Source organism: Protopterus annectens, chromosome 13.part0 (assembly GCF_019279795.1).
Source record: "Protopterus annectens isolate FY-2018-M chromosome 13.part0, PAN1.0, whole genome shotgun sequence".
NCBI classification, from domain to species: domain Eukaryota; kingdom Metazoa; phylum Chordata; order Ceratodontiformes; family Protopteridae; genus Protopterus; species Protopterus annectens.
In genome coordinates this window covers 581,050,572-581,069,643 of record NC_056747.1, presented here as the reverse complement: position 1 = coordinate 581,069,643, position 19,072 = coordinate 581,050,572, and the positions used below count along the sequence as shown (strand labels likewise).

General features: G+C 44.8%; 1 protein-coding gene across 1 annotated transcript in view; it reads left to right on the top strand.

The window, feature by feature from the left end:
* NCBP3 (nuclear cap binding subunit 3) overlaps nucleotides 1–19,072 on the top strand; it is a 1,620,559-nt gene that overhangs the window by 154,178 nt on the left and 1,447,309 nt on the right. The window contains exon 2 of the mRNA XM_044054866.1: nucleotides 13,974–14,039. Within this exon, the coding sequence (XP_043910801.1) occupies nucleotides 13,974–14,039 (66 nt within the window). The remainder of the gene's footprint in view (nucleotides 1–13,973; nucleotides 14,040–19,072) is intronic.

Here is a 19,072-nt window from a genome sequence, read left to right as displayed (position 1 = left end):
TGAGGAGCTGCCCACCTTCGGAGGCAGTCGGGGGAAGATTATCACTGTACCCAAAAGCCTGGCTTTTCCTCACTCAAGACAAATGGGTACAGTCAATCATATCCGAGGGTTACAAAATTCCCTTTATTCACATCCCATCCCAACCCAAAGGATCCCTTCCAGACGTTCCACCCAGTCTAAGGGAACAAGCAGCATTAGAAATATCAAAGCTGCTGTCAAAAAGAGCTATCCAACCAGTCCCAGCAGACCAACAAGGATCCGGAATCTACTCCAAATTCTTTTTGGTACCAAAAAAAACAGGGGACTGGAGACCAATACTGGATCTCAGCAAGTTAAACAATTATATCAAAAAAACAAAATTCCGGATGGTCATGCTACAGTCCATTCTACCCTTCTTGGGTCAGGGCAATTGGATGTGCTCGATAGACCTTCAGGATGCGTACTACCATATCAAAATGCACAGATGCTCCAGGATGTTTCTCCGCTTCAGGCTGGGAGCCAGTCACTACCAGTTCAGAGCCCTGCCCTTTGGTCTCACTACAGCCCCCCCGAGTGTTTACCAAATGCATGGCAGTGGTCGCGGCTCACTTGAGACGTCAAGGATTCCAGGTGTTTCCATATTTGGACGACTGGCTCCTTACCGCCACCACCAGACATCAACTGCTTCTGTCCAGAGACTTCACCATCCAAATTTGCCAAACTCTAGGCATTTCAATAAATTTTGAAAAATCTGCCTTGTCGCCTTGTCAATCTATTACCTTTATAGGTGCCACCTTAGACACAGTCAATCTTTCCGCCAGACTTGCAGAGCAAAGAGTGTTAGATATCCGCAAACAAGTTTACCTTCTACTTCAGTGCAACAAGGTCAAAGCCAGGGTAGTCTTGAAGGTATTAGGACTCATGGCAGCTACTATTACACTTCTCCCCTTAGCTCGTTTTCACATGCGGATACTCCAGTGGATGCTGTTTACTCAATGGTCCTTCCAACAGCTCCCAATGTCTCACATCATCCTACTAACTCAATCATGCAAGAATCACCTGTCTTGGTGGATCACATCACCTCAAGTTCTCCAGGGCAGACCCTTCATCCCCCCCCCCCCAATCGCCATGGTGACGACGGATGCCTCCCTGATCGGGTGGGGGGGGGGCATTATCAGGGCAGGACAGTCCAGGGCATGTGGCAACCTTTCGAGTGCCACTTGCACATAAATGTCTTAGAGATGAGAGCAGTGCTTTTAGCGTTGCAAGCCCTTCAGGACTCTTCCCACAGGGACTATTGCAATTCAGACGGAAAACATGTCCATAGTGTGGTACATCAACAAACAGGGCGGAACCAAGTCCTACCCCTTATGTCGAGAGGCACTCGGACTTTGGCAGTGGGCGATTTCTTCTCAGCGTTTTCTGATAGCAACGCACATTCCCGGGAAGTCCAACATGATTGCGGACAAGTTGAGCAGGGCCATTCTCATGCCTCACGAGTGGTCTCTAAAAAAAATCAGTGCTGGAAGAAGTCTTCCAAAGATGGGGCCAGCCATGCTGCGATCTTTTTGCTACTCCCCAAAACAGCAAGTGTCACGACTTCTTCACTCTCTTCCCATTACCAGGCCATCCCACCAGAGACGCTCTAGTCCACGATTGGCCCCGGGGACTTCTGTATGCTTTCCCCCCCTTTCCACTGATCTCTCAATTAATTCAGAAAGCTATCGCCTTGAGAGTTACCATGATCCTCATTGCCCCTTACTGGCCTCGACAGATATGGTTTCCGTTCCTCCATCATTACCTGTTGGAGCAGCCTTGGCATCTGGACCCGGTGCCAGATCTTTTGACCCACCAGTCGGGCCAGCTGCACCACTCCCTTCAATCTCTCAGCCTCACAGCGTGGTTTCTCCGATTCCTACCCTAGCCAGGCTTCCCTTAATCTCTCATTCGGTCTGTAACATCCTGATAGCCTCTCACAAGTCTTCTACCAGGAAGATTTATAATAGTAAGTGGAAACGTTTTTCCTTCTGGGCAAAATCAAAAAATATAGACCCCTTTACTGCACCTATCCAGTCTATCCTAGACTTTCTGGCAGAGCTCTTTCATTTAGGCTCTTCCTCGTCTACCATTAGAGTACAACTAGCTGCTATATCTAACTTTCATGTAGGTGTCTCGGACTCCAGTATCATGTCCCATAAGCTCTGCAAAGCCTTTTTAAGAGGTATTTTTCTGCTCAAGCCCCCAATCAAAGATCCCCCACCTCAATGGGACTTGAATTTGGTCCTACCATCCTTGATTCTCCCCCCCTTCGAACCAGCGGCTTCATGCCCTCTTAAGTTGCTCTCATGGAAAACACTTTTTCTAGTAGTCATAACTTCAGCTAGAAGGGTATCTGAACTTCATGCTCTTTGCAGTCGTCCTCCTTACTTAGTTTTCCATAAAGACAGGGTGTCCCTCCGGACTAATGCGTCCTTCTTGCCTACGGTTTCCTCTGAGGCAAACCTAAACCAGACGATTGATCTCCCCGTCTTCTTCCCTGATTATTCCAACAGGTCGGAACAAAAGTTACATTTTCTAGATGTTCACCGCCAACTTGGATATTATTTAGACAGGACTAAACAGTTCAGGAAATCTGATCAGCTTTTCCTGTCTTATGCGGAAGGGAAATTGGGCCTTCCAGTTACTAAAGTGTCCCTTTCAAGATGGCTTACCTCTATAATTACCTTCATCTATGAAATCAGACATCAAAAACTGCCTTCAAGACCTAGAGCTCATTCAACTAGGGCATTAGCTACATCTGTAGCTTTTCAGGACAGGCTGCCAATAGATTCCATTTGTGCAGTAGCCTTCTCCTCATACCTTTATTTTGCATTACAAATTGTATATGGCCTCCAGAAACCGTGCCAACTTTGGTTCCACTGTTCTCAAGAGTCTGTTCCGATAGGCCACCCGGGGTAAGGTGCTAGGGACGCGGTTCCATCCAGCAAGAATGAAGGCGAGATTGACAACTTAACATTAAGAAGTTATGTACCTACCATAACGTTCCATGTTAGTTGTCTTCTTCTCGCCTTCTTTCTTGTCCCCTCCTTCCCCTAGCCTGGACAGACCGATAGGAATATTTGGGATCTTCCATTGGGATTTTTTCCTTCCCACATGTTCTACCACCTCTATTCTCCCTTTTTATGTTTGTGGTAGTTTTACCTACAGTTTTATATATAGAGGTGGGTTCCTTTTCTCTCTTCTCCATTCTATGGAGACCAGAACTGCTTGGTTTTAGCTATCAAACGAGATCTGAGTAGTTACCGCCTAGCATTGTGGGATATAGGGGAGCCTCGAGCCGGTGGAATAAGCTCTTGAGCTTTAGTATTGGCCGAGTCGGAGCCGAGGGTCGGCTCCGAACCCATCCAGCAAGAAAGAAGGTGAGAAGAAGACAGCTAACATGGAACGTTATGGTAGGTACATAACTTCTTATTTTATGAAAACTGGGCAAAAATATGAGGCAAAACTCTGGACATTCTGTAAAAATCTGTACAGTTGAGAGGTATGCCTCGATCTGTTTTGCTGCACTCTGTGATTACATATTTAGAATGTCTGAAGACTGCTAGTTTTGACTGTTGGAGAAATTTCTAACAACTCTGCACAGTGTGCCATTTTTGTTTACATTCTGATTTCTCTTATTCAAGCTTTTTTTGGGTTTCAATGAAATTTTATCAATTTTTTCTTAAACCATTGGAACTTTCTTTTTTGTCATCTTTGCTAAATATTACAAAAAGTTGTTTGTTAAATATCTGGTTAAAATATTTGTCAGGGGTTCTCAATACTAGATCAAGCAGTGGGATTGAACTTTATGCAGAACTTGCGCAGGCACCTTTGCATAGGTCCCCCCACCCCCAAAACTTCCTTTGCTGTCCTGGTGCAAGGACCTCCTACAGATGGAAAAGTCATACAGGACAGAGGCTCTTCCCTACTCCCCAAGGTACCCTCTAAGGTGAAATGCTGGAGTAAGTACATTGGTTGTGTTATACAGTCTCCACCCTGACTGGCAATAGTGAGGAGGACAGTGATTCCCTATCAATACCCTCTGAAGATCCCAAATTTCTGGAAATGTTAGAAATGATGAGACACAAGGGGGTAGTCCACTGGTCCTGTGTCCTCTCTTGAAAGGATTCTGCGAGGGCCTTTCAGTCTACCCGACAGTGGTTATGGGTGGTCTATTTGATGGTGGAAATACTTAAGGAGGCTACCAGTGCAGAAGGAGAAAATCGTGATGTGGTGGCTCCATTGCCTAAGAAAGCTGATGGATCCTTCGACCACTCTTGTTGGGATTACTAGTTGGAGACTTCAGAGCTGGATACTGTTGTTGCAGTATTAACCCCCACGAAAGGCACCATTCTGTCTGAACCTTGTGACCCTTCCTCCAGATAAACATTTCTTAGTTGATGGGCCACCCATGGAAGCCTGTTTACATTCCCCCCACTTGTTTATGAAGGGGCTAAATTTTCTAGTTCATATGGATGGGATTGCATTGAGATCTGTAGATGAAATGCACCATTTACTTGGCAAGTTGCCTGACTGATTAGACAACATTAAACCTATGCCTGAATTGGTAGCTGTTTTTGTCTCTGAACCTTGGGATAAGAAAGACTTACTGTGGCAGAAAGTTCAGCAAGGGCCAAAGGATCCAGCATTATGATCTGCTGCTGTGCCTGGTTTTGGCTTACAGATTTTATTTTTTGCTCAAAGGCAACATTCATGATGTCACCTTCCTAGGGTCCCTGTATATTTTGCCCTTGTGCCAGAGCACACCTATAAGCCACGGAGAAGGAGGACAAAACCTTCTCTGCTTTTGGCATCAAATTCCAACTACCTTTAAAGCTGTTTTTTCAAGGTGCGGAGGAGCTAACACCAGATGTGATTCTGACATTTGGCTCATCAAAAAATCAACACAGTGAGAGAAACTCTGTTCTTTGCAACTTCAGGGTTGCCTTCCAAGATGGATGGACCCTTGTCAATAGCAAGGTGAATGTCATCCATCTATGAGTAAGCAATAGTAGCAACTCTGAGGCCTTACCAGATTGTCTGTCACTGGAGGAAGTAGAAGACCGTCTTTCCCTCCACGTTTCTGCTTAGACTCTCTTGCTATGGACAGGTAGTCATTCCACACTTGACCATACTTTTCTGTCATTACCCTTGCCTGACATAAGTCATCAGCCGTTTACAAAAAGGAAGCCATCTTGGAGGGAGGTTCCAGCAGAACAGAAGGTGTCAATATATTATTCAGTTTTTTTTTTTTTTTTTTTTTTTGTATCAGAGAAAGCAGTTAGTGAAAGGGATTACAGCTGTCAGCTGCGAATAAGATGCTTCCTGTAGTTCATTGTTTCATTCAGTCAGCTTCCATCTGCCTGCTGTCCAACTCTAAGCAAGTCACTAATCCAGTCAGTGTACTGGAGCATTCGGGACAGCACAGTGGTGGAGCAGATGGTGTTAGCGCCTCACTGCATGAGGTTCTGTGGTTCAATTCTGTGCTGAGGTTCTTCTGTGCAGAGTCTGCATGTCCACCCTGTGTTCGTGTGGGTGTTCTCTGTGCTCCAGTTTCCTCCCACATTCCAAATACATGCAGTAGGTGGATTAGACATTCTAAATTGGCCATAGATGTGAGAGTGCATGCAAGAGTGTTGTGTGGAAGAGCTATAGTGGTAGGGCTAGCTAGCCACATAGTGTAAACCTTGACTCTAGATTGTCATCGTTGATGTGGCATCTCAACCCCTTGTGCAAAAATGGGAAAAGGGGTTGTGGATGGATGTGCTGGGGTGTTTGAAAAATTGTGCTAGGCTTCTCAATGGTCTGCTGGACTGCATGTTTAGTAACTGTCTGTGAACCTGTAAAAGAGAAGATTTCTGGGCCCATATTAGATTTAAGCAGCCTCAACCTTTATCCCAAAAGAAACCTTTCAAATGGTCACAATGCAGTCCATTCTTCCTTGCTTTTCCAGTGGAGCTTGTATGTACTGTTTGGACCTTAAGATGCTTACTTTCACATCATGATTGCGAAGGAGTTTGAGGGTTTCTTCATGGTTAGGTAGGAATCTGTCTCCATTAATTCAGGATTTTTCCATTTGGATTCACCCCTGTTCCCAGGAAGTTAACCAAATGCAAGTGTATAGTAGCTGCTAGCCAAAGACTTGAAGGAGCCAAGTTTTTCCTCTTCGTGGATGACTGGCTCATAGTTGCTTCTGTTTTCACTACTCACTACCTGGCACCGGATTCCAAAAGAGTTGCTTTTGGTATAAGGCCTTACTCTAGAGTAAGTTATGGTCTGTAAAGCAGGCTTACACTTGCATCTTTTAGAATAAGGACAGGGTAACACTGGAGGAAGGCATTTAAACAGCTAGCTAGTCTTTTGGAATCGGGGCCATGGTCTTGATGCAGGGCATCCCTGATAAAGCTGTTGTGCTCTCTGCTAGTAGTTGTGAACCTTAAAAAAAGTCTTACTTAAAACCTTTTAAGCTGCTGACGTTTATTGGCTGCAAACTAAGCACTTTAGCATGCAGGGCATATTTTTTTCTGCCAGACAGGATTCTGTGTCTGCCAAAAAGTTGGAGTACTCATGGAATCCCATTCAGCATCTGCCCAGATTTGTTTCAAGACACTGGGTGTCTAGGTAGGTATCATCTCTTCATACCTTTTACAAGCTGTTCCATATGAGTGTTTCATTGGGCTGTACGTGTGCACTGGTCTCAGTTGTTAGTTTATATCATACCTGGTGAAAATCTTGACAGATTGCAGAAAATGTCTCAAATGTTGACACCGTATCCCCAATGTTATGGGTTGATAAAGGGAGGAATCGCTCTCTGCAGAAGCACGTATACCCATCAGCATATTGGATTTGAGGGCAGACCTTCACCATTTTATTGATAGCCATCTGTTTTGACAAAATTGTGATAGGTGTGGTACACCAGTAATTTGGGGAGGATTTGTACCCCTTGCATCAAGAAGCCATGAGGGTTTGTGAATGGGCTATGTCATCCATTTTCTTTGTAGCATGTAGCCACACCCTTGGGAAATTCAGTTCATTTGCAGAAGGTTCATCCATTGTCTAATGCCTCACAAGTGGTCTGTAAACCTCTTGGTGGCTCGGAAGGACTTCTAATGAGGGGACAAACCTGTTGTAACCTTTTTGTGTAACTAGTTGTTTGCCAAGTAAAACATAATCATTCTCTTATTTCTGGTCCCTTCACTCAGGGATGTGCTTGTCCAGAAGTAACTCCCTGGGCTCCTTTACACTTTGACGCCATTTCTTCTGAAGATGAAGTTCATACAAAAGCCAAACTGCCCAATTCTGAGATCATTCTCAAGGCCCCATTCTGGGCTTGTATGGTATGTTTTCCCATGCTATCTTCATGTATACTGGAGTGGTCACTTCTATTGCATCTACTCAAGACATTTCTTTCCCATCATGCAAACTTTTTCTGGATTTTCATTTCCTTTGACTAACTGCTTAATTCCTCTACTTCTGTTTAGTATCTAATAAGCCTTATTTCCCATTTGGTGTGCTACAGATAACCACCTATTCTCAAAACCAAAATGTTTGTAAGACTTAAAGAAGCACATTTAATTACTTTTTTTTTTCTGACATGTACATTAAGATATCCTTCTATTCCAGTGTTGCAGTATTCTACATGTGGGTTTACCTTTCTTCCTCTCCAGTTGTCTGGACAAGTTTCCAGAGATTTTCAGTCCCTCTTGGTGCGTCTGACGTGGCTACAGGAATGTGGGCCATAAAAGTGACGTCTGCATGCACCAGCCCTCAGAACTTTTCAGCCGCCAGTCGTACGCCGGGTGCTCCTGCTTCTTGTGGACATCAGATCAAAAAAGATTCAGTTAAGTACCCCGTTGGGGATTCTTTTCAGTCCTACTTTGTTGATAACTATAGTTTGTTAATGTCATCCGGTGAGGGCAAGTGCGGTCGGCAGATTCCTCACAAAGGCATGCATGATCAGTGTCTCTCTTGTCTAGTCAGGGAACACAACCACAAGAACTGCACCATTTGCCAATCATTTATTCCTAAGACCTTACGGTGCTGTTTGCAAGCCATACATTTGTACTTGGAGAATCAGCGCTTGAAACAAATAGTGCTAGGAATGGAGGCCACACCTGACACCCTGTCTGAACCGCCCTGGAAGAGGGCCAAATCCTCACAGCCTACTTCATCTGTTGTGCCTCTGTCCCTGTCTGTAGCCAACATCAGCTTGACTGGGGATCCAGCATCCGCCGATGCAGATAAAGCAGGTACCTCTGAGGAAGCTGCAAAATCTCGAGCCGACGACACGTCCACAGAGGATTTACCGGCACCTGCCTTGGATGCCAGGGGAGGACCAGCATTCACTCAGTGCTCACTGGATGCCATCTCCGCCATTCTGACGGCTGACCCTAGGCCTATTCCTAGCCAGACTCTGGCTAGGCCTTTAAACAAAAAAATAGGCACCTCACTCCAACTGCTGAAAGCATGTCGGATTGGCAGGCCTTCAGCCAGAATTTGTTCATTGCTTTCATGGCCCTTAGACCTTCTGCAGAACCCTCTACCACTGCTCCTCCCCTCGTTAGTCCCAGACCTCCAACCCAGGAAAGGAGGGGTAGATAAGCATGAAGAAAAGGAATTGCCTGGTTCCTGTGAAGACTTTCTTATTCCTCTCAGGTCTCATCCCCCTTGGGATATGGATCTCCTGAGGAGGGCTCTGTTGAACCTGTCTCCCCTGTAGAAGATCTTATATTTGGGGAAATGGTTAATAAAATGAAAGACCACTTTAAGTGGCAATCCTCTGATATGTCTAATGTACAGAAAAAGTTTTATGACCCAATTCAAATGGACTCTCCCAGTCCTTCTGCTATTCCTCTTGTTCAACCTGCATTTCTGGATGCTTTTGCCTTAGCCTCCACTAGCCCGGACTCCCAACCTCTGGCCCCTTGGAGAGCAGACTGTGTAAAGTCCCTAAGATGGAGAAATTTCACCCAGCTGATAAAGGCAACAAGACCATGGAGAGGTTGGGAAAGAAAATTTATACTTCTGCCACCCTCTTATTTAGAGCCACAAACTACCAAACCCATATGACCAAATACTCATTAGCTCTCCTGGACGAAGCCACTAAAGATTTAGAAGACATCCCTGAATGTGCAGCCAAGGCCTCCCTGTCTTCACTGATAGATTCCTCTCTCAAGTGAATATCTCTTTGAGATGTATCTGTGATGCAGCTGAAGCCTCAGCCAGGTCAGCTGCATCAGCTTCAGTACTAAGGAGGTACTCATGGCTGCGACTACAGCCTCTCCCAGATGACTTCAGGGCCAAGCTCCTGGACGCACCTTTGGACCACTCTACACTTTTTGGTGCAAAAGTGGCTGAGCTATTCAAATCCTTAAAACAGAAGGGAAAAGAATTACAGGACTTAAAACATATCCTGGTCTTGCCTATTCCCAAGTTCCAGAGGAGCTACTCGACTAAGACCCGATTTTATCAGGAAATCCTCCAGGCCTGCAGCTGCCCGGTCAAGAGGACCCCCCAGGAGATACCCTCCTCAGACTAAGCCATCTCAATCTTTCAGCCATAGACCCCCTTTCCTGATGGGGCAGGTAGTGTCCGACTGCCTCCCAAAATTTCAGCCCCCACTCCCCTATCCATCCCCCTTTCTGCCCATCTCTCTCACTGTCTCCTTGCGTGGTCTCTCATTACCACAGACAAATAGGTTCTGTCCATCTTACAGGATGGCTACTTCATGTCCTGGATCACATCCCCACCAAGACAGGGCATACCACAGCATCCACCCAGTCAACTACCCCTCCTCCATCAAGTTTTGCAAACCTTGCTTCTTCAGGGCACCCTAGAGCCAGTTCCAGCACAAGCAAAAAGAAAAGGATTCTACTCCAGAATCTTTTGGGTACTTAGAAAAGAAGGCCCATGGAGACCAATTCTAGACCTCTCTGGCCTCAACCCCTTCCTAAAAGTCCCTACTTTCAGGATGCTCACACTTCCTACTGTCTTTCCACTCATCCTTCCATAGGGTTTCATGGCAACCCTGGACATAAAGGATGCTTACCTTCATATACCTATAAAGCCTGCTTTCAGGAGATATCTGAGATTCCTGGCAGGCCCATCTCACTTTCGGTTCTGTGCCTTGCACTTTGGGCTTTCTACTGCACCCATAATATTTACAGAATGCCTTGCTCCAGTCATCGCCTACTATTCCCTTACCTAGATGACCTCCTAATCCAGGCAAAAGACAAGAAAACTCTTCTCCGCCACTCCTGGGACCTTCTGGTTATTATGCAGTCTCTAGGGTTCACAATCAGCTTCTCAAAGTCCCACCTCAGCCCCCACACAGGATATTGTCTTCTTGGGTTGCAGGATCAGGGCAGACCTCATGAAGGCCTTTCTTCCAGCAGAAAAGGTGGTATCCCTCCAAAATCACCTTTTTCATGCTATACAGTCAACAGGACTTAACTGCAAGGCATTTTCTGAGACTTCTAGGTTACATGGCAGCTACCATTCCCATGTTGCCCCTAGCAAGGATGCACATGAGGAAATGCCAGTGGTACCTCTGGTCTGTGTGGACCCAACACTCCCACCCTCTGGAGTTCAGGATCTTGTTGCTCCCCTGCTTGCATCAGGAACCGAGATGGTGGGTGGCTCAGGTAGCCCAAAACCCAGGCCTGCCTCTGCAAACACCCTCTCCCTCCCAGACCATGTACACAGATGCCTCAGACCTGGGGAGTGATTCTGGGAAAAAGGAATGTACAAGGTTTGTGTACAGACAGACACAAACAAGACCACATAAACGTGAGAGAAATGAGGGCCATTTTCCTTGCTCTATAGGCCTTCCAGCCATACCTAGAGCAATGCCCTCTAAAAGATATTCACAGACAACACCACAGTTCTGTGGTATCTCAAGTTGTGAGGGACCAAATCCTACCTTCTCTGCAGACTAGCTCTGCGGGTGTGGGAACTGACTACCTTGCAGGGGTCACCCTCCAGGCAGCCTACATCTCATCCCTGCACAGCTCCCAGGCAGATTACCTAAGCAGAACCATTTCAGTCAACCACGAATGGTTGCTGCAGAGAATTTTTCCTGATTGTGGTCCACAGGTGGGGTATTCCACAGATAGACCTGTTCGCCTCCTCCATAAACTGACAGCTTCCTGGCTACTGCACCGGGACACCAGACCCCAAGGCATTCGAAACAGATGCCTTCTCGATAGCTTGGAAGGGGAAATTCCTGTATGTATTTCCCCCTTCCCTCTGATACAAAGGATCCTGCTGAAAATTCAGCAGGACTCACCCAGAATCTTGTTGGTGACTCCCTGCTGGCCAAGACAGCACTGGTTCCCTCTTCTTTTTCACCTGTCCAAGGGCAATCGCCACAAGTTACCCCCTTCAGTGGACCTGCTCACACAGAAGAAGGGGACTCTGATACACCCACAGTGGCAATCCATGAACCTCATCCTGTGGCTGATAGGATTCTGACCCCATTTCAGACACCTGTATAACGAGGGTGTGCTCATTGTCCTGCAGGAAGCCAGGAAACACATCACAAGGAAATCCTATCTCTCTAAATGGAAAAGGTTTTCCAATTGGTGTCACAAAAAACAGTTGGACCCACTGGAAAAGCAATATTCCTCTCATCTTGTCTTGCCTGTGTGAACTAATGCAGACAGGGCTGTCATACTCGCCTCTGAAAGCACACTTGTCTGCTGTGTCTGCCTGCCTTCTTCTGGAGCCTCCCCTTGCATCCAGACTCCCCGCTAAACTGTTCCTCAAAGGGGTACTGCACTTCAGACCCCCCTGCGACCTTAACTGTGTATTAGAAAAACTCACACTAGCCCCCTTTGAGCCAGCAAATAAAGCTCCCATAAAGTTTTGCACATAGAAAACTGTTTTATTGGTAGCTTTGACCTCAGCCAGAACGGTCTTAGAGTTGCAAGCTCTTGTGGCTACACCACCATTTTATTCTTTCACCTGGAGATGGTGACTCTCAGGACTAGCCCGTCATTCACTCCCAAAGTAGTGAATGACTTATCCTGGAACCAGGCCATCCACTTGCCTACCTTCTTCCCCAACCCGCAGGGGGATAGTGATTACACACAACTTTGGCTTTATCTACATAAAACCAAACCTTTTTAGGAAATCAGACCATTTGTTTCCTTCCATCAAGGATCCCTGGGGAAAGCTGTGAGCAAACAGACCATTTCGGCCTATATCTCCAGGGCTATTTCCTTCTGCTGTCTATACCATGGAAAGACCTTGCAGTGCAATGTCAAAGCTCACTCCACCAGAGCAATGGCCTCTTCTGCAGTCTTTTTTAAGGGGTTAGACACTTAAGGTAACTGCTTGGTCCTTCGTGCACACCTTCACCAAACACTACAAAATGGACCATATCTCCATAGCTAGGGTGGGGTTTGCCAGGGTATCCTACACGGATTCCTGGAAACATCATGTAGGCCACCTCCCAATCCTCAGTGAGCTTTGGCACTCACCCACATGTAGAATACTGCAACACTGGAGTAGAAGGACATAGGAAAGTTGTGTAAAATCTTACCATAACCATAGATGTCCTCTTCCAAGATGTAGTATTCCTTCGTCCCACCTTCCCCTCTTGTCAGACTGCACTTGCTCTCCTGGATGACACTGGACAAGCTATGTCCTCACAGGGACTGGCTGTCACTGCGACTTTTACTGTGTTTTGAGGGCTGGTGCGTGCAGACATCACTTTTGTGGCCCACGTTCTTGCAGCCATGTCAGACATCCGACACACAGAGGGACTGAAAATATTTGGAAATCTGGCCGGACACCTGGAGAGGAAGAAGGGTAGACCCACATGTAGAATAATGCAATACTTTCCTTTATTCCTTCATTTGCAGAGGCTCATTACAAGAGTAGTCTTTACTTCACAGGCCTTTTTCTGGAATGTAGCTCTGGATGGTATTTGTGCTGCAGTGTCCTGATTTTTCTCTCAACTCTTTCACAAGGCACTAAGTTGAATGTGATGTACAGATCCAGGTATTTCGTTTGAGCAATCATTTTCTCTTGACACAAACCTCTGAAGAGGATTAGCTTGGGACTGAGGATGGATCTTGTAACATTCTCTCTTTCTCCCTCCCTCCTTCTCCTGAATTAGATCTAGTTACACGATGTCAATTTTTCTCTGCTTAATGGGGCTCTTAACAGCCGTGGAGAAGAATTGCTCTGCATTGCATTCTTGGATGGGTTAAGGATGAAGGTAATGTGAGAAAGTTTAACATGCCAAGCTGTTGTATTGTCTGCCAGGCTTGGTACTGTTAATGATGATGGGACTTTCTCATCCAGATCTAGCATTATGGTAAGTATATAACTTTATTTTGTAGTTAAGGGCACCTGTTTACTCTGAGTAATCTGATGCGCTGGTTTTAAGGCAGAGAGACAGTAAAGGAGTGACAATTTAGACTTTCAGGCTATTGAATTACTGACATGTCAGTTTCAGAAAATAAGCTCCCAAGCAGATATTCAACCCAGGTAGAAAGATCGTAGCAAAAAATGTACAAAGATGCAGGTATACATCCCTTGGCCAATGTATAAGGGATAAGTACATTTATTCCTAAAAAAAAAAAAAAAATACAGTATTTTGTAGCACTAGGGTAGGGACACACGACGTTATAATGTATTTTTAAGCAACGTTCATTGTATGATGCCGTAAAAGTATTACTTCAGTACACACAGGCTAAAGTTAAGAAAACACCTTCAACTGGACAGATTGCAGACTGCTATGGCAGCTTCTTGCTCTGCTGTGACACTTGCTATGCTTTTAGTATGTCTTTCTTTGCCTGGCTTGGCTATTGAAACCAGAGCATTTAACATCATTTTTGCTGATTTACGACCTGTCCTAAAGGACTCCATCTGAACTACTGGATATTGTTTTATGGTAAATTAATCATATTAATTGATTGTGTTTTATGGGCTTTGTTTATTTTCAGGACACTAGCAGACGCTATGAAAACAAAGCAGGGACCTTCATTACTGGGATTGATGTTACATCAAAGGTAATGCATAATTTTTTCTTTTTTGTTCTACTATTACACCTTTTTCTTTTGCAGTCTGGTTGTCCATCAGCTCTGCATTCATTTATCCAGTTGATTTTCCTGTGTTACTATCCTTGGCACCACAGATATTGGAGTGGTCCTGTCTCTTTCCTGAGGATTTATTTGGTTCATTGCAAGTCTTCCAGTGTTTCAACTGCATTTAGTCATCCAAGCTGAAGAAAGAATATTTTCTTTCTTTACAGCATGTGTACTTGCTTTATACAGCGATCACTACTGTGTTTGAGCATTTTTAAAGCATTTATTTAATTTTGTGGCAAAAAGTCGTGCATCTGTTTTTTGACTTTTCTAGTTCTGTGCGTCTCCAGATCTCTTTGCAGAAAGGTAAATTAGCCAGAGACTTAGTTTGGTAGTTCATTTTTTGTGGTTTAATATGCAGTTGAGAGCTGTGCCTGCTGTGCTTTCACATTAAGAAATTCCAGGATCATTCATCTTCTGGCAGAAGGTGTTTGAAATTTTTGCAGTGCTTCACAACTCTGAGAGAAAAGGTAAAGTGTAGTTGTGTATTGGCTAGAGGGCAGAGACGTCAGTTGTCAAGCTTTTTTACTCTCTTCTAAATCTGTCAAGTTTGCCCACCAGACAATGGCAGTTAGCAGTGCTCTGTATAGTAGCACATGCCTAGACAGTAAAATTTCCCCATAAAGTTAGGATTAGATCTGAAACCTGTTAAACTGTGTAACCTTGTGCAAAAATAAATTTTAGATCAGCTAGCTAGTGCATCGAATAGCACCACCATATCCTAGCAATATATGAAATCTTGCTGTTAACTCCAGAAACTAGTTTGATGTCTAGTAGCACTACCATATCATAGCACAATATAACATCTTACCTTAACCTCAGAAACTACCCTGGAAGGACCCCTGTTAAAACCCAATCTTTAATCCTAAACAGCCCACCCTATTACAGGACCAACAAAATGGATATGCAATTTCCAAACGTCTCTGTGGCCAATTTGGTAGATTTGGGCATCCTAAGGCAGTGTATCAGTTGTCTCATGTTCTCAGAGAATCAACTAGTCATTAAAAAAAATGATTGTATGTGAGAGTTGTAAACACAAAACTTCCACGAGGGCAAAAATTGCATATAAACAAAGTTTTCAGGAATACCCACACTGCATCTCTTATACACACAACTCACCACACACACACATTGCTTATGCTGAGGCGTTTAAAAGAAAGCTTCCCAAATCTCAACAACTTCCAAAGCCACCCAGTGACAAAACTGCTCCTTAGCAATCGCTAAAGTACACACCAAAAGCAACACCAAGCTAAACCCAATTGGCCCCCAAGAGCAAAGCCCATAAGGTAAGTGTATACCTTACATAATACTCTTGTCATTGGGGTGCCATTGTGCGACACTCAGATTCCCCATTTCCAGGTTAGACAAGGAGAAGATAACTGTTACTTGTCTATCTGGGGCCAGGATCCGCAGTGTCATGCAAGTACTCAAATTACTGCTCCTCAGGTAATATGATTCTGTCATAGTCCATATGGGTGTAAATGTCCTGAGACATACCTCACTCGACTAATATGAAGAGGGACTATAATGGATCTCTTGGAATGTGTGTCACAGATAGGTATGATTCTTCCATTGAGCAGTATTCTACCCTCAAAGAGTGATGCCACAGAATGAACATAAAATGATTGATTTTAATAATTGTCTTAGTTTCCTGTGTCACACCAGGAGGAATCCATTATCTGTCAGCAGAGGAAGACATGGTCAAAAGGCCACATTGCTTTGCCAGGGGTGGGCTACATGTAACCCCACTAGCCTTTCTGATACTGGCTAAAACTTGACCCACTCCTTTAAAGCCTTTTTTAGGCAATTCCAAAAAGACAAAACTACCAACATAGTGAAAATCTCCAAGCAACCTTAAGGTGTTATTGCTAAATACTTGGGGCCTAAACAAAAAAACTCCACACCATTCAACCCTTCCTCACTCTGGAGAATGTAGACCTCTGTGTTGTGACTGAGACTTGACTTAAAGCTTTAGAAAGTACTCCAGAAGTGCAAGGATGTGGTGCATTCCACACATTTAAACCAATGACTTGGTCCAGAGGTGGAGGCCTGTCGATCTACATTAGCAACAGACATTCCACCGGGTTGATTTAAACAGGATAATACCATGGAGTTCATCCATGTGCAAGTCAACATAGATAAGGTCCCTCACCATATCATGGCTAACTACAGGTCATCCTTTATGCCCCCTAGAGTCTCAAGACTCTTACCTAAACTTACTTGAGGTGCTCACCATCCAACCAAACACCTTATTCATGGTGACTTGAACTACCTCTCTGTTGACTAGGAAATGCACACAGTCTTTTAATTTGCAGGCACAGCACTTCTTGGACTTTATTAACATAAGCAATCTGGAACAGATGGTGTACGCTTCAACCAGAGAATCAAACATAGTTGATCTGGTACTCCCCAACATGGGAGTGCATTGCATCCCATGTATAATGCCCTCACTAGTGAAGGTGGATCGCAGAGCTCGCCTTTTTTGAAGTTATAAAAAAAAAAAAAAAAAATTCATCCCAGAAATTCCAGTAACAGTTTGGAATTATTCAAAGGCAAACTGTATCCTATTAAGTGACAGTTTGTCAAAATTCAAGGCCGCCCCCAACTCTGAGACCACAGCTGCCTCTGCAGAATAATTCAGAGTGTCCCTGTACAAACATGTGAATGGCTGCTGTACCTACCAGAGATAAACAAATAAACATTAAAAACAAATCCCACTGGTGGAATCCTCACCTAAGCAGGGTATGTAATCATAAAAGAAGAAATCTCGTGACAAAAATCAGGAATAGCAACTCTCTCAAAGACAAGCACACTCTTATGCAACTAAACAAGAAGCTGAGTGGTCCAAGTCCAACAAGGCCAACTACAAGGTCAGGATAGCTTTGCCAGGCTATGGACAATCGAAAGACCTTCAGCTATGACTGGAACCTTAGCGGTGACACAGCAGTGTGCTGAATGGTATCACCTTCACTAATCAGGATAACATCGCAAATCTACTGGCTGATAAATTCATCTCAAGCTTCACCTCCCCCCAGCTCCACTAGGTGAAATCTTTTCTAACATACTTCTCCCAGCTGTCAACAGGGACCAAGTACTGGCAGTGCTTGCTAAAGCCAAGAACACAACCTCCATGAAATCCCATCAACATCTCTTGTTGTCTCCTGAACAGTCTAAAACCTGACCTTTCAAGACCACTTGAGGCACTCAACTACATCCTAAAAACAGGCTGTGTTCCAAGTGAGTGGAGGACTGTAGCAGTCAATGTCCTTCTATTCCTATATTGCAGTATTCTTGTGGGATTTCCTGCCCTCAGGAGACTCTTACATTGGCTCCTGTACAAAAGCTTTAGCTTGGCTGTTGCAGCTGCGTGGGACGTCACACATAGGGCCATAAACCAGGGACCTTAAATGTGACGTCAGCACACACAATCCTCAGAGCTTTTCAGCCGCAGATGACAGATGCATTGTGTGTTCGCACCTTCAGACGTCTCAACAAAGCTAAGTTACCCGTTGGGGTTTTTTTTCTTTATATCTGATTGTTATTGCTTAGGCTTGGTTTGTTGTAGCAGTTTATAGCCTATGTCCGGTAAAAAGGGTAAATACAAATGCGGGCGCTAGATACCCCATAAGGAGTCCTATGATCACTGTGTTTTTTTTTTTGCTTAGGCCGGGAGCACAACTATACCGTTTGCTCCATTTGTCAGTCGTTTGTGCCGAAGACCCTACGCAGCCGTCTGGCCACACTTAACCTATATTTAGAAAACCAGCGCCTTAAGCGGGTAGCCCTAAGGATGGATCCCATCTTGGAGGCCATGTCAGAATCTCTGCGTAAGAAGGCCAAGATGTTCTTCGTGTTTCACTGTTGCAGTCATTACATTTGGGTAATCCTGCTGGCAGGATGCCCTCAGTCGGCCTGAATTCCAGAGTCTTGGGTCCTGCGTCGGCTGTCGTCAGGGGAATAAAAGAAGCAGCCAATGCCATTTTCTTTAGTCTTTCTTGCCGCGCGGTGCCCGAACCAGAAGCAGTTCGCAAGTGCCGGTCGGCCAACTCCTGAGATTTTCAAGTTCGAATTTCAGATCTGAAGTCTTGTATAAAGCTAAGTACCCCGTTGGGGAAACTTTTTTTCTTGCTGCAGAACCAATGTCAGAAAAAGTTAATTGTATTTCTTGTGGGAAGTCAATACCTCATAAGGACTTTCATTCCTACTGTATTCCTTGCCTAGGCCCTGATCATAACTTTCTGGGTTGTCGGTTTTGTGCTAGATTTAACCAACGCACTATTAAGCGTTCGTATGATTTTGCTTTAAACTACTTTGGAAGCAGGTTTAATTATCCAGAAATGTCGTCGGAAAACCATCCGGCTACCGGAGTTCACAAAAAACGCAAAGAAAAAAGGACAACCGAGGCCCATAACCGACGACGAAGCTTCCCCTAAGCCGTTCGCCGGTTCTCAGTGAAGTGCTTTCGCAGCCCCTGATGACCGCTACTTCAGAGTCGCAGGCCACTACCGACTCCCACTTGGAGTCGGCCATGCCACTGGAAACTCAAGGTATTGGAGCCTCGGACGCTAATCCGACTTCAAAGGCAAAGAAGCAAATTCAAGAGCCATGTGGACAGGCCTCCATGCCCAAAAAACAGATGCTCAAAATGGCCCGAAGACTTGATTACCTTGATCAGGGGTTGCCATCCCCTCCTGATAAAGAGGCCTAGGTAAGAGACTGACTATGAATCTTCAGATCAGGTTTCCATTTCTTCTGATTCCTCTTCTGATCAGGAATATTCTTTTCCTTCCTATGAGGATTCTGATGCTGAAGAATCCATACCTTCAACTTTTCCTCCTGAGGACTATTCTTTTGGGGAAACCTTGCATACCACGAGGGAGCATTTCCACTGGGAGAGCCAAGATTTTTCAGAATCTAAAAAGAGGCTCAGGGATTTCCTGTTACTACCTCAGCACAAG